The sequence below is a fragment of the Vipera berus genome, assembly GCF_964194415.1.
Source record: "Vipera berus genome assembly, chromosome: 3".
NCBI lineage: Eukaryota > Metazoa > Chordata > Lepidosauria > Squamata > Viperidae > Vipera > Vipera berus.
The window spans coordinates 41065275-41090140 of record NC_138204.1 but is presented as its reverse complement, the minus strand read 5'-3'; the positions used below and the strand labels follow the sequence as shown (position 1 = coordinate 41090140).

The window sequence follows — 24866 nt, the reverse complement described above, 5'->3', positions numbered from 1 at the left end:
TGATCCAACGTTGCCCGCTGAGATGTACTAAGTTCGGGAGGGGAGGGGAAGAAGGGAGGAGCGGATTTCATCCTCCACTAGAGCCAGTAACAAGTGTTGCGGCAAGGGCTGATTTTGCCCAGTCTTGAACAGTATCCTGGAATACCAGCCACGGGACCTACAGAAACGGGTGTAGCACAGGTATCCACAGCAAACTGATTGAATCAGAATGGAGCTGGAAGGGACCTTGTAGGTCTTCTAGTCCAGCCCCCTGGTCAAGCAGGAGATCCTATACAATTTCAAACAAGTGACTGTCCAGTCTCTTGTTAAAAGCCTCCAGTGATGAAGCACACGCAAACTTCTGAAGGCAAGCTGTTCCACTTCCTCGCTGTTAGGAAGTTTCTCCTTAGTTCCAGGTTGCTTCTCTCCTTGATTAGTTTCCATCCATTGTTTCTTGTCCTGCCCTCTGGTGCTTTGGAAAATAAATTGACCCCCTCCTCTTTGTGGCAGCCTCTCAAATACTGGAATATAGCTAATATGTCCCCCCTAGTCCTTCTTTTCTCTAGACTAGCCAAACCCATATCCTGCAAGGGTTCTTCCTATATTTTAGTCTCCAGGCCTTAGTTGCTCTTCTTTGTACTTCTGTATCAGGATTGTATCATTCTGATAACAAATCAAGGTTGTATCAGGATGACACGCACACGGCTCTATCATGCTTCTAACCCTGCCTGTGTCTGTTTCATGCCATTCTATCAGTCGTCCTTGTCCTTTTGCTTTTTGTTACTCGTTCCCCACCCTCTAGAGTTGATACTTGACAAGTCTTGAAATGGTGATTTATTGCTTTGTTCGTTAAAAAGGTTTAATGTGAGAAGAGAATAACAGAGTTGGAAGGGACATTGGAGGTCTCCTAGTCCAACCCCCTGCTCAAGCAGGCCTATACGATTTGAGACAAATGGTTGTCTGAACCATGTTGTAACTTTGAAGAAAGAGGCAGGAAAAATAATGAATTTGAGCATTTCTGAAAATTTGATTTCACAATGATTATAGCTAATAGATCTGGGCTGGCAAAATCCAGATACTTGCTAGGTATAAAATGTTTAAACTGTTTAACTCTTGTCCACCATCTAATGGTTATGTTTCTTGGCAGCTTGCAGCCCTAACACCTACACTATTTAGTAAACAGTATAGGAGAAAGAATGGTAAGCTCATGATGGTAGTTAACTTCATCTCTGTTTGATTTTTATTTGAAGCCATTCACAAACTGGATTCATGAAAAAGTTGGAAGTAGGTATCCAAAAAAGTGAACATTTTCATGTAGGCTATCAGTAATGCTTGTGTACAGTAGGCCATTTTACAAGGCCATGTAGTAAGACAACAGACAATATTCCAGCTATTCCATTTATTGTAGAAAAAAGTTCCAAAACAAATACTTAGTAGAAAGCAGAATGCCAATTATCTTTGGAATGCAAAATAGGTTTGATTCAGTTACATGTAACAGCTACCTAGCAAAAATGTAGATGTATCTGATGCTAAGATAACACAATGTGATGTGCAATATGAAAATATATTTTCCATCATAGCTTGTCTAGACTTAAACTACAATTACAATTGTATTTTATTGTAATTAAACATTGCAATTAAAGATAAAAATACAAACAAAAAAGAAACAACAAAGTGCATAACAGAAAGAAAAGTAAAAATATAGTAAAGAAAAAGAAATATATATAAAGAAATGACTTCCCCTTTAAATCACAAGTATAAACAATTTTAGTAACATATCACCTCTTAAAATGCAACACACAAACTTCTCACCATATTTCATGTCTTATTTATAAACAGATTCTTAAAATCTTGTCATTCCTGGTTGGCATAAGGGTTAAGAGACATAACTATGTATTCTAACCAACTTTACATTCGTTTCTTTTACTTTTAACAATCATCTTTAATCCCTTCAAATGTCTTAGAACGTGATCTCTTTTCTCTTTTTTGTCCCTTCTCACAAAATTTTGCAAAACTTTAACTGGTATCTTTTGTAAATAAAGTATAGGAAAATATTATAAAGGCCATTTTTTACTTGTTATTTTTGTATTCCTTTTAATTATTAAGACATCCTCTAGTTTCATATGTCCAGTGTAGGATCTTTTTCCATGTCATTATTGTAGCCTATCATTTTTAAATCCATTTTCAGATCAATCTCAGTCTTGTCCAATAAAACATGTTCCTCTACCATAACATCTTTTAAACACAGTCTATCTATAATGCCAGATGCTCTTAAAATTAATTTCTGGGGCTATTGTTCAAAAGTATCCTTCAATATGCCCAATGTTAAAGTATTTTGTTCTATTCTGTGTTAGAAGCCAAACTTCTCATTTAATTGTAATATTTAATTCTTTCTGATTTCCCTCTAGTGTCCAACCTTCAAAGTTTCATCCTATTCTTTTAAGTATTCATTTTTCCATGGGAAGAATTCTTATAATTCCAAAATTTTATTTCAAATCCATCTGGACCTTTAGATCATTTGTATCTTTCCAAAATGAGCATTCTAATTACCTTTTTGCTATTCAGTTCCTTTACCTTTCCTGAAAAACTGTTAAAAAGCAATTTGCTAAAGTGATTTGAAAAGGAAGAATGCATACCCTGTGACTTTTTAAAGGTGCCGTGATTTGAACAAAGATACCTTTCCCTTATCTCCCAGAGTCTAAACCCCACTGGAGACTACTGTTGCAGTCTGTTCATGAGGAACAGCTGTCAGGAGAAATTATAAGATGATTTCCTCTCTTTATCCAGAGAGAAATTATAAAGTGCCAGTTTATTTTTTGGCTCTTCATTCTGCCATGGTCTTCAGTTCACTATTTCTTCTCCAGAAATCCTAAAAGTGCCATATTTACAACTGACTGAATTAGCTTTTGTTACAATATTCATTTTGTGTATTCACATTTTGGCAACATTCATTTTTTAAAAAAAATTTAAAAATTTCCTACACATGCTGTCTTGTATCTTCTAGCAATGTGACAGTTTAATTCTGTTAAAAACAACTGACTGCATTTGAACAATTTTTTCACATTGTACAAGTAGGTTACATGTTGGGCTACAGCATTCCAACACAGAAAAACATGTAAAGAGCTTCTATTTTACCAAACTTAATATCTATTACTGTCTTTGCTATCTCTTTCAATTGGTTTTAAAGTCACTTTAATTTTAAAACATCCTTTTCAGCTTAAAATTCATGCACTTTCTCATTTATATAGAAATAATAAAACAACAAGCAATAGTTAATAGAATAAAACTGCCTATTGCTAATTATCAGATCATTATTTGGAAACAAATTTAATTTGTATTGGTTACAAATTTTACATGTAGCAGCAGCAATAGCAAAAAGTAATCATGAATTAATAGAATGCATTTAAACTGTGTTATAAAAGTACTCTTAAGAATAAAGCAGGAATGAAATAAGCATTCCTTTCAAAGACAAACTTTAAAAAAAAAGCACCACAGCATTACATGCAAGCAAGGAAAGGTTTAAAGCTTTATATTTATATAGTTACATTTATAAAAGTAAAAAACATTTCTAGAGAAATATGCTTGTCTACATGTATTTAACTAGATAAACTTTTGCAAAATTATTTACGACAGATTATATTGCATATCAATATTCGCCATTAAAATGTCACATATGAAGAAATATTTCAAAGTGTTCTTATTTCAATTAATTTCAATCTAGAATTGAAGAATCCAGACAAGAATCCATCCAATACTGGGTCATCACTGTGCTGTGAGGGGTGGGGTCATCTGCATATTTGGTGGTTGAACTGGCCAGCCCTCTTGGTGATTCTGCAGCAGACGGTAGAGTTGTTTCAGCTGGGCAACAATGTTATCCTTGATATCCGGGATAGAGATCTGTAGACGCACACTGCCACTGTCAAAGGAGCGGGTGAAGTCACCAGAGAACATTTCATAGATCATCCGGGCTACAACTGGAATTACCTGTTTGAAAATAAAGTTCTTCTTAATCTAACAAAAGATGATCAATTCCTGAAAGTTCATCTGGGAACCCAGAATAAGCCAAATGCTCACGCTGGTGAAGACTATTGAGAAATATACTCTTGATTGATCACATTTAGACTCCAGCACAATGTCAAAGGATTCTTGGTGCTTCACAAAGTTAGAAGTACACATTTAAAGAGTTTACATGACTTGCTTTTTGAGATCAAAGTCATGAAAACACTTCAGAACAGAGATAGAAAAAAAAAATGCTGCAACTATCAGCATTCTATCCAGCATTGAAATGGGAAAAGAAAGGTGCTTTTCAAAAAGTAACTAGACTTTGTTGATTTTTTTTCCTTGAAAAGGTTTCACTTCTTATCCAAGAAGCTTCTTCAATTCAGAATTCAGAACCTCCATACACATGTAGTATTCTATCAAAACATTAGCTACTACAGATTATGTCACCAATAAACAGTCCTTGCTCCACTGCAGCAATGAAGAGGAGCCATGGCAGTAATAAATGCACCAACAACTATGCACCAACTGCTATACCATCAGGTATTTGAAACAACTGTTTCCAAGGACATTAGGGTACATGATTGATTTCCATTAACTCATTAATGCAAATCCAAGTCTGCAATTCCTACAGTCGACACTGTTTCATGTTTAAGCTACAGTAAGCCTGCTCAGATTCAGCACCTAAATAGCAAGGCAAAGGTGCTTTGCATAGCAGCGAGAGACTGCGATAGAATAATATCAGATAGATACTAAAAAGGAATAAAAAACCCTCTGTCTTTTACGGAAATAAAGTTGTATAACAATTTCTATGGGATTTTTTGAGCTGTAGATCTGCATCCCTATGGCCATATTCACAACTGAGTAAATCACAATCATTAGATTCATACAGTTCTCTACCTATGTTCTGTAATACAGAAAACAGTATTTTGGTTTGTATAGCATAGACCAGGCATGTCAAACTTGCGATGTCACATGACGTTGTGTGATGTATCATAACTTTTTCCCCACTGCCGGCAATGGGGTGGGCGTGGTTTCGGGATGACGCGTCCGGCCCGCGGGCCGGCAGTTTAATATGCCTGGCATAGACAAATCATATAGCTGGTAAGCACATTATGGTTAGCACAATGTGTCAAGACTCTCCTTGATCATTTATACACATGTAAAATTATTATTCTTTTGCTAATTAGTTAATAGCAGAGGTATTCACTAACTATATAGATTGTAGTCACTTTAAATTACTTTTGGTATACAATACTTATAGTCTAGTTTGAATTGTTGGGAAATTTCTTACAAGGCTAGTTCTGCTCAAAGTGAGTAGGAAATGGTGTCAAAAGATAAAAAGTTCTGACTATTTACTCTGCTTGTAATGATGGTGATTAAAAAAAACGTTAGAAACTTGATTCTTCAGGTACACTGCTATCACTACTAAACATGAAAGATATCCCTCCCAAAATCAGTAATTCCATTTCAGTCTCATTTTATTGGGTCTCATTAAGTCCATTACATTTCCTTGGTTAACTTTAGAACATCGGTAGCCTCACTGTATTAGATGAAAAGGAAACGTGGATCCTGACTTTCATTCTCAGATTTAATTGTATTAAACAAGGTTTGAGAAAGGCTGCCATTACATTAACAGTCTTTCCTTTAGATTAGGCATTTCCAACCTTGGCAACTTTACGACTTGTGGACTTCAACTCCCAGAATTCCTCAGCCAGCCATGCTGGCTGAGGAATTCTGGGTGTTGAAGTCCACAAGTCGTAAAGTTGCCAAGGTTGGAGACCCCTGCTTTAGATCATCTTGCTTAATAGAAGAAAACCTGAAAAGAAGAGATGAAATGTGTGCACTGGTGGACCAGCAGCTCTGGCTCTGCTCATATTCAAAAGAACCCATGAAGCAGATTTTACACATTCTAGGTGAAGACCTATATTATGACAGATGCAACTGCATTCTTCTACTAGGGACTAGTAGCATACAGTATTTTTGCAATAAGTTGTTTTCTTACCTGAACAACAATCAGCTTTCGCTCTTTTGACTTTCCATCTGGCCATTCCTCTCCAAAACAAAAGTAGATCTCATATGGTGGCTGTTTACTAATCTGTCCTTTCTGATGGGCAATTAATTCTGAATTTAAAGGAAGAATGTGAAAAGAGAGTATATAATAAATTAATTATTATGATAAAAGAACAATTAGTAATGTCCAGTAAGATATAGATGCATTTCAAAATGATATATTTGAAGTAATTACTTGAAACAATTATCCTATCCTCTCTTTCCCGTTGTATCAATTTATCCCAACGGCATTTGCTTTCAGTTAGACTTTAAAACCAGATCAGTGCAATAATGAACTATAAAAGAATAGGTAGCTGCTCATACTATTTCACTCACAACTTTCAATAATGTGAAGATGTACAGAATGAACAATACCAGAGACCCGTTTGGGTCAAAAAGAAGGAAATAGGTAGAAACCTTTGCTTTAATGGAGTACATTAAATTGGATCAATATCCATTCACATTTTCTGGTTTATAGAAAACCTAAGCTATGCACTGTAGACCCAGCAAGGACTATCTACAAAAACAGCTGTATCCACTCTATAATGCTAACAGGGATACAGTCCTAGCTGGGCTAGTTTATGGTATTAATCCATACAAGATTACAAAGTTATCTATTGACAGTGAGTCAAAGGCATTAGAGCTACTCACCACTTAGAAATGTTTCCAAACAAAAGACCTTAACTCTCTTCTGTCTTTCAATTAAGTTTGGTGTGGTAGAGGAAGGTGCGCATGGCCCAGACCAATATACTTTGCACTGGCAAAGCCTGATAGCATAGATAGCATGACCACTGACTTCTAGTATTAACCCTCTGTCCATTACATCAAGCAGTCGACTGGTGAACAGCTTTTGCTTTTCATTCGTGATGGGTTCGGGCCCTGGAAACTTGACTTGCTCCAAATTAATAGGCCCAAAGAGTTCTTCTTGATCTGGCATAGGACCTAATTCTCCATAGAAAAGTCTGCAGCCTTGCGGGTTGCTCACAGTCATTGTCTGCCCAAACTCCTTGCCTCGATATTCAAATTTGATTTCAAGATCTGTCACTTAAGAAGAATATATTATTAATGTATCAGGCAGTACAGCAGGAACCATAATGGCATTGTACCATATCTAACTGAATAAAATCAATACAAAATAGGAGAGACCACAGGTATTTACAAACAAAAGATATAATTTGTCATTATTACCAAATACCCTTAACTAATTATGGAGTCAGATTGATTGTAAAATAATGGCAAAGTTACTGTTAAAAGCTGACTTTGTAATAATGCCGCTGGGGGGGGGGCGAAAGCCCTAATAAGCAGGCATATACATAGAATGAAGGCTATTGCTAAGCACATTGGTTTGTGCTTAAATTGTAAGCCGCCCTGAGTCTTCGGAGAAGGGCGGGATATAAATGGGATTTAAAAAAAAAGACTTGCCACTATATGAATCCAGTGGTTACCCACAGCAACAATCTAATCACTTGTTATGCATAATGGCTACCCAATTAATGACAAGATACCCTAACATCATTAACCAACAGTTCAACAGTTTTCAATTAACAACCATTCCTCACTTAACAACCATTTGTTCAGCACCTGTTTGAAATTACGATGGAACTGAACTAGTTACTTATGAGCTATGCCTGAAATTACAAACATTGTAGCACCCCTGCAATGAGATGATAAAAATTTGGGTGCTTGGTGTTGCACCTGCCCTTGAGACCATAAGAGTGCTGCAATTCTGTCCCACCTGCCTATGTCCCCCTCCCCTTCAAGGCCCAGGGGCTTTGAAAATCTCAGCCAGCTGCCTCTGCCTCAGACCTTGATGTCAGCCTTAGCACCACTACTGCCAATCAGAAATGCCACCATCCGCACACAAGCCTTAGGGAATTGTAAGATTGCCCCCATTTCCAAGCATTCCCCAAAATCTGCCATGCGCCACTTACCTTCAGGTGTTTTTCTCCTGCAGTTGAGCGGCCAAGGCTGCCAGTCCCAAGAGGCCTTTCCCAAAGCTGCCTTGAAGCCAGTTCCAAAAGGGCTTTGGAAGCCTTCCGAAGTCTCAGATAGGCCACATGGGCCTCTCAACAGCAGGGGAAAAAAACACCTGAAGGTAAGCGATGCACAGTGAGGGCAATTGTGCCATTCTCCAAGGTGTGTAAACCTTGGGGAATGGCACAATTGCCCCTGCCACCTAGCACTGCTGAGGATATGCCATATGCTGCTTACCTTCAGCAGTTTTTCTTTTGCTATTGAGAGGCCTTTGCAGTTTACCCAATGTTTCAGAAGGCTTCTGAAGCTCCACTAGCTCTGAGGTGGCTTCAGGAAAGAAGGCCTGGTGCAATTGGGTGCTACCTTGGATAAACTGCACAAGCCTCTCAACATCAGGACATACATTTCTGAAAGCAAGCAGCATGCAGCAGATAGCTGCCTTAGGAGCACTGGGCAATAGTGGCAATCATGCCACTACCCAAGGCTTTTGTGCCTTGGAGAACAGTGTGAGGTGCATTTTTGAGTGATAGCAACAGCGCTATGGCTGATATTTAAACCTGGGGCAGTAGCAAATGCCTGAGATTCTAAAAGACTCAAGCCTCGATTTCAGGCCTAGTTCCCCATGCTTCTACTGAGAAATGCCACACCACAGGGCCAGGCTATTTTGGTGGGGGGGTTTACTTTGCACCCCAGCTTGTGCATGCCCAACACTGGGCCTCACAAGACGTTCCCCACCTGAGTTGTCTTCAAGCTCAGTTTAACAATTTCAACTGCAAGTGCTGAGGTGATGGTCATGGACCAAAGTGGTCACATGGGCACCTCGCTTAATAACTGCAAGAACTTATGACCAAATTAAAGTTTAAATTGTGGTCATAAGTCGAGGACCCCATGCAATTTCTTTTACAAGCTGACGCCAATTTTAAATCAGAATTATTTCCTGCCCAGACCAATATGAATAATAACTGCAGAAGAATGTTTGCATTTGTTCAACAAGTCTTTCAGAAATGCAGCTTATTTATTAGAGGTGAACTCAAGACTTTCCAAACAAAAGAGTGCATGATTTGTCCTCTATTTATTTTAGTGGCTCCTGGACCAAAAAGACTTACTAGGAAGAGAACTAATCCAAAGTTCAGGAGAGCTGTACATATCATGCTGTAGAGCTGGCAGCGCAGGAGGCATTGGCATCTCCACATCTTCAGGCTCATTCTTTGGCCACACAGCTTCAGGGCTACAGGTCTCTGCACTAGCAGGAGCCATTGGGGAATCTAAGTAAAATAAATGAAATGTAATGATGTAATCTCTACTGCTTCCTAACATTTATAAAGAGATTCAATCATATCAGAGAAGCAAGTTTCATTAGACTTCCTTATGCAATTAACCTTGTACTATTGGAATTTTACCTCTCCTTTCATCTAACCTGATAATCTAAATTAAAGCTTGTATTCTTTTCTTCTAGTAAGTATTAATAAGAGATTGTATTAGTGCAATCTAACGCTTTTGGCCTTTAATTCCCAGAATTGTCAGCCAAGTGAAGGATAGTAGTTCTAAAGCCAAACATAACCATATCTTCCTAATCAGCATAGCTATAGAGCTGCTTTGTGGGTGCCTCATCCCTTTCCCCATTGCAATTTAACATCAACCTGAAGCTACTGGATAAGATTATCCATCAACATGGAGTGGGGATTCACCAATATTCCAATAATACCAAATTCTACATTTCTCTGAGCCAATCAAGTGATGGATCTCACGTGTTCCCAGCACCTGTAAGTTGTAAGGCTTTGGATGGCAGAGGACAGGCTTCAACTCAACCCTGGTAAGATAGACTCACTGTAGGTTTTAAGGCCTCCTGGTTCTGGGGTTTTTCCAGCTTTAACACAGCATGGGGATAGATTTCCTCAGCCAAGAGTTGGTATGCAGAGTTGCAGAGCAGCAGCAACTGTGGCCAAAAAGGTTTTGCACAGGTTTATCTTATGCATCAATTGTACCCATTCCTGAATTGGGAGGCCTTAGTCATGGTGACTCATGCTTAGAGACTGGATTAGAGTTCTCTGTCATGCATGTCAGGGAATGTATGTCTCTGTCATTCAGAGATGGTTGCATAGCTGCTGCAAATGTTAACATTCTGGCTAGGCAAAGCACACAACAGGAATTTGTATCAACCAATCATCATGCAGGATGTGCACCTCCACACAATGCACAGTTGGGATTTGGGAGGTGTGTGCATCAGCCTGTCTGCAGCCAACTGCAACCTATGCTTACCCATCAACCCTTTTGCAGCAGAGGTATGCAGCGACACCTACCGCAGTTGTGGGGTACTCTAAATCAAGCTTTAGTCACCTCCTGTTTGGATTACTGTAACACACTCTACATGGAGCTACCCTTGAAGAACATTTAGAAGCTACAGCTGGTCCAGAATGCAGCTGTGCAAGCAGGTTTTGGTGTTTCTCATTATACCCATGTAACCCCACTGCCCCACCAGCTGCACTGGCTCCCAGTAGGCTTCCAAGTGCAATTTAAGGTGCTGGTCATCATCTACAAAGCCTTCTACAGCATAGGTCAGAGTTGCTTCTAGACCAAAAGAGAAACAAAAGCTTTAGATGCAAAGCATATGAAAAAAATAAAATGTGTCACTTGTACATTAAGAAAACTTTAAAAAATAGCACCATCAAAATGTAATTTTAAACAAGCTCTAAGTCTGGAAAATTAATGCAGAGATATTTGTTGAACCAATGATGCATTAAAACCTGAAAAACCTGAACTTAGCTCCAGGGAATTCCAAGACTTTTAAAGCTGTTACATATTGCCTTTGCCAAGAAGGCGTGTCTGTCCCTGCTATGCTGTGGGAATTTACCTTCTTCTAAAAGAGTATGGTACACAATGTGTATGTGGGAGGGACAGTATGCCTCCATGGAAACAACCTTCTGTGGTCTAGTCTTCTTATCCTGTTTCAAATAGCAGTGATGGATGCCATATGGCATGCATAAACTTATCTAGGGTTATAAACGATCTGGTCAACCAGCAAATAACAGCAAAAGGTTTGATTTTTCTGTATCTGTTGCCATCTAGCGGTTATTCAGATTCCTGTAGAGCAGATACCATTGCCATAACCTATTCCACCCTTTCATTAATTCCAAAGCTTTGGTGTCATAATCCTCAGGAACCCAATTAAAATAAATTCTCAGCAGCAAGGGAGTGCCCTTTGTTTTAAAACCCAACTTGCCTTACATCAGACAGACATGAAGCAAAGAGAAGCAGGATTATGCCACACACATATAGGAAGATTTCAAGTCAATAATTAAAATTTTGAATTCCACTTAATTGCAGATTAAGTGACTAAAGAAATGCAAAAATATCTCAATAAGTACATACACTTAGCTGCATTTATTATTAAGTATCTAACAGATACACAAAAAGCAGGATGAAAATATTTACCAGGGAGAGCAGCATGTACCATTTGTGCTAAATATAAGTTATATCTCTGTAGCATGTTGCATGCTAATTTAATTACATCTGGAGATAAACTTTTGAGAAAGCATTTGTCAAAATGTTTAGTGCAACATTAACAAAAAAAAATGTTTAAACATAGATTTAAGTTCAGTTTTATTAACTGTATGTCAGAATAATCTACTAACCATTGATATTAAGAAATGGAAAACTGTCCTGTATTGCTACGTTTTGAGACTCATTTAATTCATCTTCATCTTCATCATCTATATCATTATCCTTTTCATCCCATGGAACTGAACCGGTGGAACCTGGGGAAAAATATAGGAAATGAAAAATTAGGAAGTAATTAACACTCCTCTAATTTTTAACAAAACAGGAAAAAATGGAATTCCCCTTTAGGAGACCTATTGAGAGTGTTGCAGAGTACTTCAATCTTTGGAATTCTTATGCTAAATATTCGTTGGTTTCCAAACATGGGAGAGTGTGAAATCCAAAATTCATTTTTGTTTGTCAGTTCGATCTGGTGGCATAAAGCGGTTCTCCCAGAGTTTGAGGGTTTGGGGAGAATACTATAATGTCTCTCCTTGAACTATGTAGCTAGAGTGTTAGAAACTACATGGCAGATAAGAAAGTTTGCTTTCTCAAATATTTATTGGCCCTTCAGATTCAACAACTAACCCAAGATACTGTATTTCTTCCAGCCATGTGCTGATAAAGCCCTGTTTAGCAAACAGGAAATGTGCAACCAAAGTTCCTAACAAATGCCATCCAGTGTAGCACTCTTTTTAGAATAGGGGCATTTGTAATGGTGCCCTTATTTCAGTTCAAAATGAAGGGAAAGGAAACCCACGGTCAACAATCAGAGATGCATAGAAAAATTAGATCTCCCCAAACCCAAATTTCGTGTTCTTACTCTGGATCCTTGTCAGGATGTACCTGAACTTCAAAGTTTTTGATCGATTTTGGCTTTAAAAAGGAAGCTCAGCTATTTAGATTGTACCATATATGTAGTAAATTCCTAAGTATGTAGAGTGGAATCTGAAGTGCAGTCAATTAAATAACACAAAGGATAAACTGAGATGCTTGTTCAATATAGTTAACTGTGTTCACTTAAACCTTAGTAACCCAGAAGGCCTCACTCCCAATAAGACAATTAGTTTAGGATTAGCTGCATGCTTCTTTAAACATGTGTCTCACCAGGATTAATGATTGGCGTCAGGGATGGTGGGATGTCACATACTTCATAAATTTTAATTGGATTCATTGGCACTTCTTTGGTGCCATCGTATATGAGCTTGAATTCACGGCTTTTGTTGAGAGCACAGCGGAGTTGGGCTTTCCATTTTGCGGGATCAGGATCATCAACCCCTTCTTGATACTTTCCTGTTTCCACAGCCCACGCCTGGGAGCAAAGTACATCAGGTCACTTAAGTGTTGTCATTATGCCAACTTCTGTTGAATTGTGCTGCCAAACAAACTCTCATCTATAAGATACACCTAGGCAATAAATACTTTCTGCAACAGAAAATTGTTTTCTTTCACCTTTCTAAGAGACACAAATGTCTTAAAACCATTAGCTATCTTCTTTCTCAAGCTATTTCTAACAAGATACTTGACTGTGTTAAAACAAATCAACTCAGTGTTTGCAATTTCTTTTTTTTAAATGTGGAATTGAATTCCAAGTTTAACTAGATAAAATTAATTCACTATCTTCTAGAATAAAAGAAGAAACCTACACGAAACAAAAAAAACCATTAAGAAATACTTTTATTCCCTGATTATTTCTCTTTATAAGATTGTCAGAAATGGTCTCATGAAAAATGTTCCGTATTTATACATGCGTTGCTAAAATTAACAGGTAGCCCTCTACTTGAAACAGTTTGTTTAGTGACCATTCAAATTTACAATTTCACTGAAAAAAGTGATTTTTGACTGTTTTTCACACTTATGACCATCGCAGTACCCTCATGGTCACGTGATTTACATTTGGATGCTTGACAGCTGGTTCATATTTATGATGGTTGCAGTATCCCGGGGTCATGTGATCCTCTTTTGCAACCTCTGACAAGCCAAGTCAATGAGGAAGCCAGATTCACTTAACAACCATGTTACTAACTTAACAACTGCAATGGTTCACTTAACAGATGTGGCAAGAAAAGTTCAAAAAAGAGGCAAAATTCACAACAAATTCTCACTTAGCAACATAAATGTTGCACTCAACTGTGGTCATAAGTCGAGGACTACCTGTACATGAGAACAAATGTACAATTTTTTTAAAAAAATCCAGGTGAATACAATCCTCAGCAAAATGTTGAGAAGAAAATCCAATAGAGTTGAATGAGGCTAACTCCCAAAAAAGTTAGATGCTTAAGATAAGGAACTTTAGTGACAAGTGACAAGAAGGCAAACATAAAGAATTGAAGAGTTGAAAAGTAGATTATTTAAAACCTTGCATCTGACAATTCTCAGAAGGAAAACCACAATACACCAGGGAAATTAGTTCTACTGTAGCACAAAGTACTCAAGGCAGACAAAGATAAGACTGATTGGAAGAGATTTTTATCTACCAATTACCTGAAACCCTATTTGAATATATTGTGTTTTGTATATTACTTTGCCCCTCATTTTCCCCTGTATGTTAATGTCTTTGTATTGCATGCATGCTTCTTCACCTAGGACTTCAGATCAGAATGTGGTTCTGCTTATAAAAACAAAGCAGCATGCATCTCCATCAGGTTGCATCTCTGAACATACCAAGCATTTTATTGCTACAGAACAGCAAACATAAGATTATTTGTATACTACTTTTGTTATTAATAATTTCATCCTCTATCCATTTGAGAGGGAGAGAGAGAGAGAGAGGGAGGGAGGGAGGGAGGGGGAGAGAGAGAGAGAGAGAGAGAGAGAGAGAGAGAGAGAGAGAGAGAGAGAGAGAGAGAGAGAGAGAGAGAGAGAGAGAGAGAGAGACCAGTCCCTTTCTATTATGTAGCATACTAATAGAACTGTGTTTTTCAGTTACCTTAAAAATGGTATTTTCTTCTTCATGCTGAGGACTATGTCGAGTTGCATGCTTCCAAGGAATTTGAAATCGCTTTGCATCCCTGTTAAGCCAAAGAAGACCTGGATACATTCCACTGTCTACTTGAGCTACTAGCCAGGGTTTCAGTCGAACTCTGCGTGGATGTGATGCCATTATCTAGAAGGATAAAATAAACACAGCAAACAATGTATGAAGAGTTTGTAGGCTCATTTTCTAAAGAGAAAGCAATAGAAACCAATTGTAATTGTAATCACATTGCTCTGATTTTCTCGTAACCAACTTTTGTATCAACTGATCTGATTTCTTTCTAGGTCAAAAGACAGGTCAACTTAACTTTTTCAGTATACTGAGATGATCAACTGTCCCATAGTCAAAACAAAATACAGGGGGATGTATAGAAAATGGAGGGAAAAACATTTTCCACATTCTGGAATATCATCTTCCAGAATGTAGATTTACTCTTATCATTTTGATCTTTAGAAAAAGCCTGAAGACTTTGCTCTGTCATTGTTTCTGGGGACCAGCAGTAGTGATAAACCTTGGCAATGGTTAAATTAAGTGGAATGTGGTTGGCAAAGACAATATTAAAAGGTTAGATTAAATGGAATCTTCAAAACTATAAGAATTGTTTAAAAAAATGTAGAGCTCAGAGTGAACTGAGGCTTTTAAAAGGTAACAAAAACAACAAAAATGAGTGCTTTGGATATTTTGGAAATGAAAGGAAAATTAAAGAGAATGTAACTCCATTGTGAGGAAAGAAATGGTGGACAGAAGAGCTCAGTTCTTTGTAATTCCTCTCCAGAGAAGGAGATGATTTGAGATCACCCACAAATGCCCCAGATAGTTGCTCTCTGTGAGGAGATTACACGACAACAATCTCCAGCAAGTTTAGAATTCTGGGAAATTAGGGAATAGCCATCTTGCTCAAATTGTGGTTGATGACTTTAAAAGGACACTGAATTCACTACTTCTTTTTCTAAACACTTTTGAAAATTGCTTGCAAACTGCTCTTCAGCTATTACAAAACCTATAATTGACACGTTTTATAACACTGGATGACTTTCCAAATGTTTTTTTGGGGGGAATTAAATACAAGTATGGGGGTTTGGGAATAAGCAGTAAAAGAATAATTGAAACTTTTTTTGAAAGTCACAAACAGACAAGGGTCTGTTAAAATAAGATTTTAAAAACTGTACACTAGAGAGAACTAGAAGAAACTAAAGATTACAATTAAAGGGGAGGAACACTTGAATTCAGTTTACAAATACAGAATGAAGCTGAATACTTCAACATTCAACATATTGAAGGATTTTTATTTTTATTTTTTGTGAATAATGGACGCAGAAGTTAATTTTAAGTGTGTCTGCCTCTATGGATACGCTGAGTTTAAAATATGTTATGGAAGCAGAACAAGTTTTACTGACAGGATTGTGATTGATTTGAAAGAGGATTTAAAAATGACAGTTTATAACAATGACATGGAAAAAGATATTACACTGGATGTACCAATGAAATCAGATGATGTCTTAATAATTAAAAGAGATATACAAATAACAAAGCAAGAGTAACCTGGATAACTTTTCTATATTGGATTTACAGAAGAGATTTGTTAAAGTTTTGAAGAACTTTGTAACAAGGAACAGAATGATAAAATGAAAAGAAATCAAGACCTAGGTTTCAAAACTAGGTTTGAAGGAACTAACGACCAAGATTGTTAAAAGTAAAAGGAAGAAATATAGTTTTGTTTTATTTGATCAAGATTAAAATAGACAGGTTATCTCTGGTAACGTTTAATGGACTTTTGCTGACATCAAGATTGAAATGACGAGGCTTTAAGGATTTGTTTAATGATAAGAAATGACCCTTGGGAAGAACAGAACATTTCTTATATTTTAAGAGGTGATAAGTTCCTGTTTATACAGTACATGTGATAAAGAGGGAAGGGGGAAGTTGGTTATATATTTCTTTTTTTATTATATTCCTATATTTCTATTTTTTCTTTACCTTCTACTTTTATTCTTTTAGTTTTTATTAGTTTCAGTGTAGCAGATGATCAGGCGAACCCAAGGGAGAGGTCAAACATGTTATCAGTCTCGAATCCCTTTGTACCCACACAAGAGTTCTTCATCCAGGCCTCCTTGAATTCTATTGACTCTTATCTACTGCCAATTTGCTTTGACCGGTAATAGTTCAGCTTTTTGTAGAGAGCTTGAGCGTGCAATAAAACTTTATATTCATTTGAACTGCCTGAATTTCCTGATTTCCCCGTACTTGACATTCATTTCTGTATTTGCAATTTTTAAGAAAATTACTATAAAAAGGAGGAGACATGAAACAGCAATGAGTGACTGGTGAGAAGACAGAACGTTTTAAATCATATTTTGCATTTAATTTCTCTCAGAAAGAAACCCTAAACAACCATGGTTATTCTGCTGGGAAAAGAAGGGAACACCAGTTTAGGAAAAACAGAGTATTAAGAGAGAATTCATTTAATTTAAATGAATTCACATCTCCAGATCCAGTTTCACTAAATCCAAAGTTACTAAAGAAGCTAGAATCATTATCAGTAATCTTTGAGAACTCCTGGAGGATTAGTTTAGTCTCAGAGAGATGGAGGAGAGAAAATGTTATCCTTGTCTTCAAAAAGAGAAAGGAAGAAGAACCAGGAAACCATAGACCTGTCAGCTTGACATATATATTAGGCAAAGCCTCTGACTAGAATTATATATGTGAACACTTAGGCAAAAGGAACCAGTGTAGATTTGTTGCAAGTAAATTGTGCTCAACTAACTTATCTCCTTCTTTGAAAGAATAACTACTACCGGTAGATCAAAATGAATAAGAAAAAAGTAGATGAAGTAAAATATCATAGACATACCTGAACCTCAGCAAAACATTCAACAAAATCTCATAATATTCTCTTTCATAAAAAGGTAAAATGATGTTATATGATAATATAATTAGATAGATACACAGTTGACTGTACTCCTTAATGGCTTGACTTCAGGTTAGAGGGGAGATTGCATTCCATGCCTTTGTGGTCTAGGTTATATATTGTACAACATATTTATCAAATATTAAATGAGGGGATACAGAAAAAAACTTAAAACTATGAGGGTTGTCTAATATTTTAGATAAAAAAAGGATTTTTAAAAAGATCAGGCTTAACAAACTAGACACACTTGAGCAATAAATTGACCCAAATAAGCTGGAATTTAACAGAGAAAAATACAATTTGGAAAATATAAGAGATGAATGGAAGCAATAGAGAAAAGCATGGTTTATGCATACTACATGTGAAATGGTTCTGTGTGCAATCAAACATTAACAGTATGATGCAGTATCTAAAAAGTCAAACAATCTTGCAATACATTAACAGAAGCATAGAGTCCATATCATGGACATAATACAATTCTACTCTGTCCTGGTCAGACTGTATTTAAAATATTTGGTCCAGTTCTGGCCACCACAGTTCAGAAAGGACAATTTAAATCAAATTCAGAAGAGGGCTACCGAGATGGTGAAGGATCTGGAAATAAGGCAATATGAAGAATAATATGTATAAGATCCGAATATGTTTAGTCTTTAAAAATATGGTTACAAGACGATATCAGCTTTAAATAGCTGATCCTACAGAGGCAGCATTGGATTTGAGACAGCAGGATCAGAACCAACAGATTACAATTACAAGAAGGTTCAGGCTAGGAATGTGGAGGATTTCCTGACTGAACAAGCTATCAGCTAGTCGGGCAGGCACATGTTGGGATGAGTTCTCCTTCAAACCAAAGCTAATAGTCATAGATGCCCTAGTACAATTCTCAACCTCTGCAATTTTAAAATATGTAGACTTCAACTTCCAAAATTCCAGCATCTTAAAGTTGCTAACATTGCTAAGGTGAAATACTATTGTAATGTATTGAGTAGGGCATTGGATTAGGTGACCTTTATGAGTATTTCCAATACAATGTTTCCAAGATCAAATCTAAACATTGGGATATATATTAAAGTCTTCCCCCCCTTCCCTAAATATATCAGTGTACCAAGTTTTTCATCCATTCTGTGCAATTTACTTTAATAACAGAATAGAAATAATATAGAAATAGAATACAATAACATAGAAATGTGTTTGTTGTACATCCTCATTGCTAGATACTGTATCAGAACAGTTGGCTAGGGTCTCACTAAGAGTTGTAATTTAAGGCACATCTACAGGGTCAAGCAGCCTGTACAATACTAAATAGAATGAGATTTAAAAAATAAATAAACAATGTAGAGAGAGTAGCCAAAGGTTTGCTGGTACACATTTAACTGCTTTTTTGTGAATTCCCAAATCCTATGCAGGCAACAAATTCAAAACCTCAAATATTGCAGATAACTGGACTACAGAAACAACTACAGAAGAAATTACAAAACAGTACATCCACTGACAACCACATACTGTATTCTCTTTTCCTTCTCGAAAAACATAACCAGACATGGCCATATTAAGGATACCACACTTTTCTTTGCTGAAACAGATTTTGTACTTTTTTCATGGATCATTTCATCAGACTGTCAGGGCTAACAATTATGGTAACTATATCATATTTGATTTCAAAGGTGGTAGATACAGAATATCAACTGTTGGAAAACGTAAGCAGAGAATACTAATGTACTCCATATGCACTTGTAGGTTTTCAAAGGCATTTGTATGACCATCATGAAAATTAAATGTTATATTGAAATAGGTCACTGGTTTTTGTTCTTATAGATCATTTCATAACTTCCTTACATTGGCATATACACCACAATGTGAAAGCAGTAGAGAACAAGGCATGTTAGAGTGCTAAACAATGCAAAGGTAACTAACTATACAGAGTATAAATAAAAATACAGAAGGCCAAAAGAAAAATGCATCCAATCAGAATGGTTGAAGCTCATATCTAATAATCTGTATATGGTATGCAAATCAGGGTTATATATTTATGCACACAATTTCTTTCTGTAAAGCTATTCATTCCCAATCCCAATTTAACCCAAATCTATGGGTATCACTGTTGCAAATGGTTTGAGCAGGATCATTTTTCCATAACATTTTTTTAAGTCTAATATAACAAAAGATCAGAGTCACCAACCTCCTGTTCTATGCAAGAATCCAAATTAAGATATTGCTACAAACACTATCCAACTTTGATTTAACTACTTTTAGTGAAAGATAGTCCACTACCTAAGTAATTGGTTCTAATTGTTAAAAAAAATATCTTAATATTCTTTTGGAATCTGTCTGAATTTTTTTTTTAAAGCATGGTATCCAGAACTGAATAACCAAGTTGACTAATATATAACAGTTCACCAAATATTTTCTCTACAACAATGCATCAACAGCACAGCACAGTCAAACATTAGGAATCCCAGAAAATTAGGATAACTATCCCACTATGTGTTATCATTGACTATATCTATACCAAACATGGAGGGTATACAGTATGTGTGTTGAAAACTCAGATGCTGGTGACCTCTTCCTTTTTACAGTTTTTGCTATCAATGGCCTAGACCTTAAAACAGGCTTCAAGCAACATATACCGTATTTTCCGGCGTATAAGACGACTGGGCGTATAAGACGACCTCCGACTTTTGAGAAGATTTTCATGGGTTAAAAAGTCATCTTATACGCCGGAAAATACAGTATGCCTTTTATCAGAACTATACATATAATGACAAACATAGCAAACAGAAATGCTTCAGCAACTGTATTTTCTAGTCTTCTTTTCCCTTAATGGACAACAGTTCTTACTATGGACCACTATAGCCATGCTTACTTAAGATTTCTGATCCAACATATACCTGAGGTTTGCCAAGTTGAAGAATGCTACTCTACAGTTGTTCAATAAGACAATAATAATGTAGCAATACTTCTGTGCACTTAATCTAAAAAAGGATCATTCAACTAATCTAATGTATGGATTAAAGGCTCTTTCCCCTTTCCTTTAAAATCAAGAATGTAAAAACCAGCCAAAATTGCTTAAAGGGAGATAGGGGCTAAGCTTTGTCCTATTGATAGCTGCACGGAAAGCATTTGAAGTTTCTGGATCACATTAGCCATTCTTTTGGGGGAGAAAGAGGAATCTTGTCTTCCTCCTATGAATTTCTCTTTTAATCAAATAAAATATATTTGCACACATTTTCAGATTATTTGACATTTCTTGGAAATTTGAGAGCATTTTTGGTTAAGAATCTCTGGAACCAAATAGTTAGCAAAGGTTACAGGTATCTAGAAAAGGAGAGGAATTCGCACAAAACACTTTTAATCTTTGCTTTTAAAAGCAAAAACCCTGCAGAATAATACATGTGTCTCAGACCATAACTTAGACATAGAATTCTGCACACAATGATTATGTTGTACATGCCTGCTTGCTTCTTTGACCTTCTTTAAAAGTATTCAGTTTCCAGAGCCTTAAGAAAAGTCTCCCCTGAATTGTACTCAACACCTAATGGACCAGGGTACATCAATGTATGTTTCTTGGCAACAGTAAAGAAGGGGTTTGCATTCTTCTGGGAGTTTTTTTTATCTTTCCAATCTAACCTGGAAATTCCTGGTGGTCTTTGCCAAATACTAAACATGTCTGACCCTGTGTAGTTTTTTTAAAGTTTTTTTAAAGATTAGGAAAGTGCTGCCATCCAGTTTGCAGTATTTAAGATGTATAAAAGATGCCATGACATATTATGAAATCATAGGTATATCGATTATGTGGTGCTGTTTCTAGGTCTCTTTCATATAAGCATAAGACAGTACAGTACATATAGTTCAACAATATGCATCACTCCAGAGTATAACCAGATACAGTATACTCTTCCCCAGGTTAAATAGTATTTAAAAACCAAGCTAGTTTACTAGGGTTGTTTCTCATATATTTTTCCCCTCTTCTGAAGCAGTTGGTGTTGAAAAGAAGTCAGGCATTTAAAAGTTTCTCTCATATATTGTTCTTGTGATTCAGCCATCTTATATTGCTGTTTTCACACTGTACTACATCACAATAGAGTATTTAATTGTAATTATTATGGATTATTCAACAACTGCAGTTTAAAAATCAGGTTTTGGAATGTGTTTAGTCTAGGCCAGGGGTAGGCAACCTTGGCACTTTTATGACTTGTGGACTTCAACTTCCAGAATTCCTGAGCCAGCATGGCTCAGCTTGGAAACTCTGCCTTTCCGCTCAGCATGGCTGGCTCAGGAATTCTGGGAGTTGAAGTCCACGAGTCATAAAAGAGCCAAGAATGATATTACAAATATCAAGAATGATATTACAAATATCAAGAATGATATTACAAATCAGCACACAGGCCCATAATACTGCAAAGATGGGATGAAGTTAATAACTGGAAGGGACAAGTTAGGAAGAACAAGAAAACATGGGTGAAGAAAATAAAACCTATGCATTTCAAACTGTTCATGGCTTCTGACTATAACCTTGCTTTATTAAAACAAAATTAGAAAAGTTTAGATTCAATCAATAAATACAACATGGCCATACACAGAATGATTATTCTAAGTTCCGTATGCAGATGTCAGCATGAGAAGCAATAAAGGCTGGATAAAAGAAACAAATACCTGAAATACCCATCTTTGAAAATGTAGACAAGATTAGACAAAACTAAAGCAACACTGATAAGCAGAATGGAAATAAATATTGAATGTAACTTTCACATTAATATCTATAATCCCCTTCATTAATATTAGACTATATTTCACTTCTTGTAAAAGCTATAATACAAATTGATTTTATATTAAGAGGATTTCTACTATTACATTGAAATGTAATATATAATAGCTACCTATATGTAATAGTACATTTACTAATCCATACCTCTGCCCTTTAAATTAAAAAAAGGAAAACTTCCTCAAGAGAGTAAAGGAAGTATAATAGACAAATATGCAAAACACGCCAGTGTCAACTTTTCAGCCTAGTACAGACACAACCAAATTAGGAAAACTTGAGACAGAATTCCCACCTCTTCCATCACAACTGCTCTGATATCATTTCTATGACTGATCTCCAGAAAAACTGCAGCATACATCTTAGCAATAGAACTTGTTTTCCTCTTACAGTACTGGCTTTACAGAAGAACCGAAAGTTATCCAGGTAGACTTTCAAATAGCCATAGCCATAGAGTACAATGGTATTGGCCAAATTAAAATGTAATACACTAAGATTCCCGATTCTTGATGCTCAGGCTCAAAATCTTAATCTAACACTATTTTTACACTGCATTATGAAAACACTAACATTTACAAATAGTGTAGGCAACAAGATATCAACAGTTTACTATTGCTCTTGATAAAGATAAAATCCTTGAAGCAGCAGGCATAAAATTCAGCAACTGTGAGATCCGTGAGAGAAGACAATCACAACCTTGTTCACAAGGTCAGCAAAAACAACAAACCCACAAGCCTTTGTTGATATATGTTATCTATGAATTCATCTGCAATAATAATCCACACCTCTATGCATTACTTACATACAAACATACATAGTGTATAATACTGTATTTTTTTTAAAAAAAAAGTTCTACATACACGTTAATTTCAGATTTTAATTTCAGATATCCAAACTGGTAAAACACTACCAAGGGTAGTGATGCTGTTCTAGAAAGATGCTTAAAATATAAAAAGTTACAGCTTTTATATTGCTTTGTAGGAAATGTTTCAAAGATCTGATCTCAGTTTTAAAACTGGTTTGTGTACTTAGTCATCACCAAGCATTTACTCAACCTTTTCATTTCATATTTGCTTAAATATAATTGTACATCAACTTGGTTGAGAGTGGGATTCTTCTAGGTGTCAATTTTAATGGATATTGTGGATAGGTTTTCCCCAAGTATACAATGTGTCACACTACCATATGTATTCCTTTTCTGGGGGGTTATTAGGCTGAATAAATCCACCCTAGGTACTTCATTTCACTATGATCAAATAACTAAGATGTTTAATCACTGCTAAATCACCATATGCAGATCATTTGCAAATTAAGGAAGGTTTTGATGTTCTCTCAACCGAATTTGAAAGGAAATACGCTAGGATCAATGCCGGGCCACAGTTGTACCTGCTCTCCGCTACTTTGAAAGATTGGAGGGTGTTTACATCCAGAAGTAAGTAATCGACAAGTGTCGAACAAGCCCGCAGTCAACTCTGGGCAAGAACTCGCTGAAATTGCCCTCGGGCAGAGGCCTCTTTTAGGAAAAACGCTCTTCTCGGCTTTTCCCACTAACCCAAAAGGCAGAGGGGCAACGTAGGAAGTCTTTCGTAGCAGGATCCTAAGGGAGACGCGACGTCAGCCTCCTTCAGAAAAGGAGAAGGACAAGGACGAGCGGAACTACTCAAACGCAAAATGAACCTGAGAGAACCCAAGCGAGGTGCTTAGCTGGGAGGGGAGGAATTGGGGAAAGCTAACCGCCCGGCGAGGGGGAGAGGAGCGTAAGGCGAGAAAGGGGCGCGAGTAAAAAAAACACGCGAGGAGAAAAGGCTCCTAAGAGCCCGAAGCTCCAGCAGTTCAGGAGCGGAAGTGTTATCTGGATTGCAAAGAGGAACCTCCAGCGACCCGGGCTTCAAAGGCTTCCCCGCCGGGTTTCCACCCGCTCCCGCAAAACTTACCGCTCTTCAACCAGGATCCCACCCTAGCTGTGCAATACAGCTCGCTCACCTGGCCGAGGTACTGCGGCTACCGGATCCGCCCCTTCAGGTCGCCTAGGGTGGAGAAGGAGGGCCGAGCTTCCAAGGGGTGTGGACGGGAAAAGGGAGTAAATGGCAAAGAGCGGGGGAGAATTAAATCAAACGGAAGCGCTCCGTTCGGTAGCAGAGTGCCTTGACTGTTGGGAATAGCATGCATATAGTAAGGCAGCGTTTCCCAACCTTAGGAACTTGAAGATGCGTGGACTTCAACTCCCAGAATTCCCCAGCCAGCTATGCTGGCTGGGGAATTCTGGGAGTTGGAGTCCACGCATCTTCAGGTTCCTAAGGTTGGGAAACGCTGTAGTAAGAGTTCCTTTGGGCGCCCTTAAAGTTTCTGTCTTGTTTCTTCATTCGCTCAAGAAATCGTTGCTCCCTTCCTTTGCCTTCTCTCTTGTGGATTTATCACTGAGAAGACTTGAACCAAATTCCACGATATTGAGAGACCGAAGGACACCCTGAATTACACGTATGGCTTTGGAAAATACCTCACAGGGCCCAAATTGGAAAGCCTTCTCAGATTGTTTGAAACTACTGTTCCTTTAAAAAGAAAAAGGGGAAAAAAAACCTCTCCAGGCATTTTCCATGGGAACGAGCTAGTGTAACTGGTCTAACCTGTATGCAACCCCTCACCCCCACCCTAATGCCAAGATGCTTCATACAATTTGCCTT

General features: G+C 37.2%; 2 protein-coding genes across 4 annotated transcripts in view; one reads left to right on the top strand and one right to left on the bottom strand.

The window, feature by feature from the left end:
* Positions 1 to 5344, top strand: part of TRAF3IP3 (TRAF3 interacting protein 3) — a 31911-nt gene extending 26567 nt beyond the window's left edge. Inside the window, exon 16 of one of the 2 annotated variants that reach the window (XR_014025740.1) lies at positions 3701 to 5342. Coding sequence is in view for 1 of the 2 variants with exons in the window: in XM_081322255.1 (XP_081178381.1) it covers positions 3701 to 3706 (6 nt within the window). In the remaining variant the exon portion in view is untranslated. Of the gene's footprint in view, positions 1 to 3700 lie in introns of both variants that reach the window. The other variant, XM_081322255.1, reaches the window with a different exon arrangement.
* IRF6 (interferon regulatory factor 6) lies at positions 195 to 24182 on the bottom strand. 2 transcript variants are annotated; one of them, XM_081322257.1, is made up of 8 exons: positions 24120 to 24182; positions 14471 to 14647; positions 12649 to 12853; positions 11637 to 11759; positions 9111 to 9269; positions 6682 to 7074; positions 5984 to 6102; positions 195 to 3963 (listed from the first exon to the last, which is right to left on the bottom strand). In XM_081322257.1, exons 2-8 carry the CDS (start codon positions 14642 to 14644, stop codon positions 3742 to 3744), a joined length of 1395 nt encoding a protein of 464 aa, XP_081178383.1. In that variant the 5' UTR covers positions 14645 to 14647; positions 24120 to 24182; the 3' UTR covers positions 195 to 3741. The 2 variants fall into 2 exon arrangements, with proteins under 2 accessions (XP_081178383.1, XP_081178384.1); XM_081322258.1 differs by having other exon boundaries at positions 6682 to 7068.
* Positions 24183 to 24866: the final 684 nt, after the last annotated feature.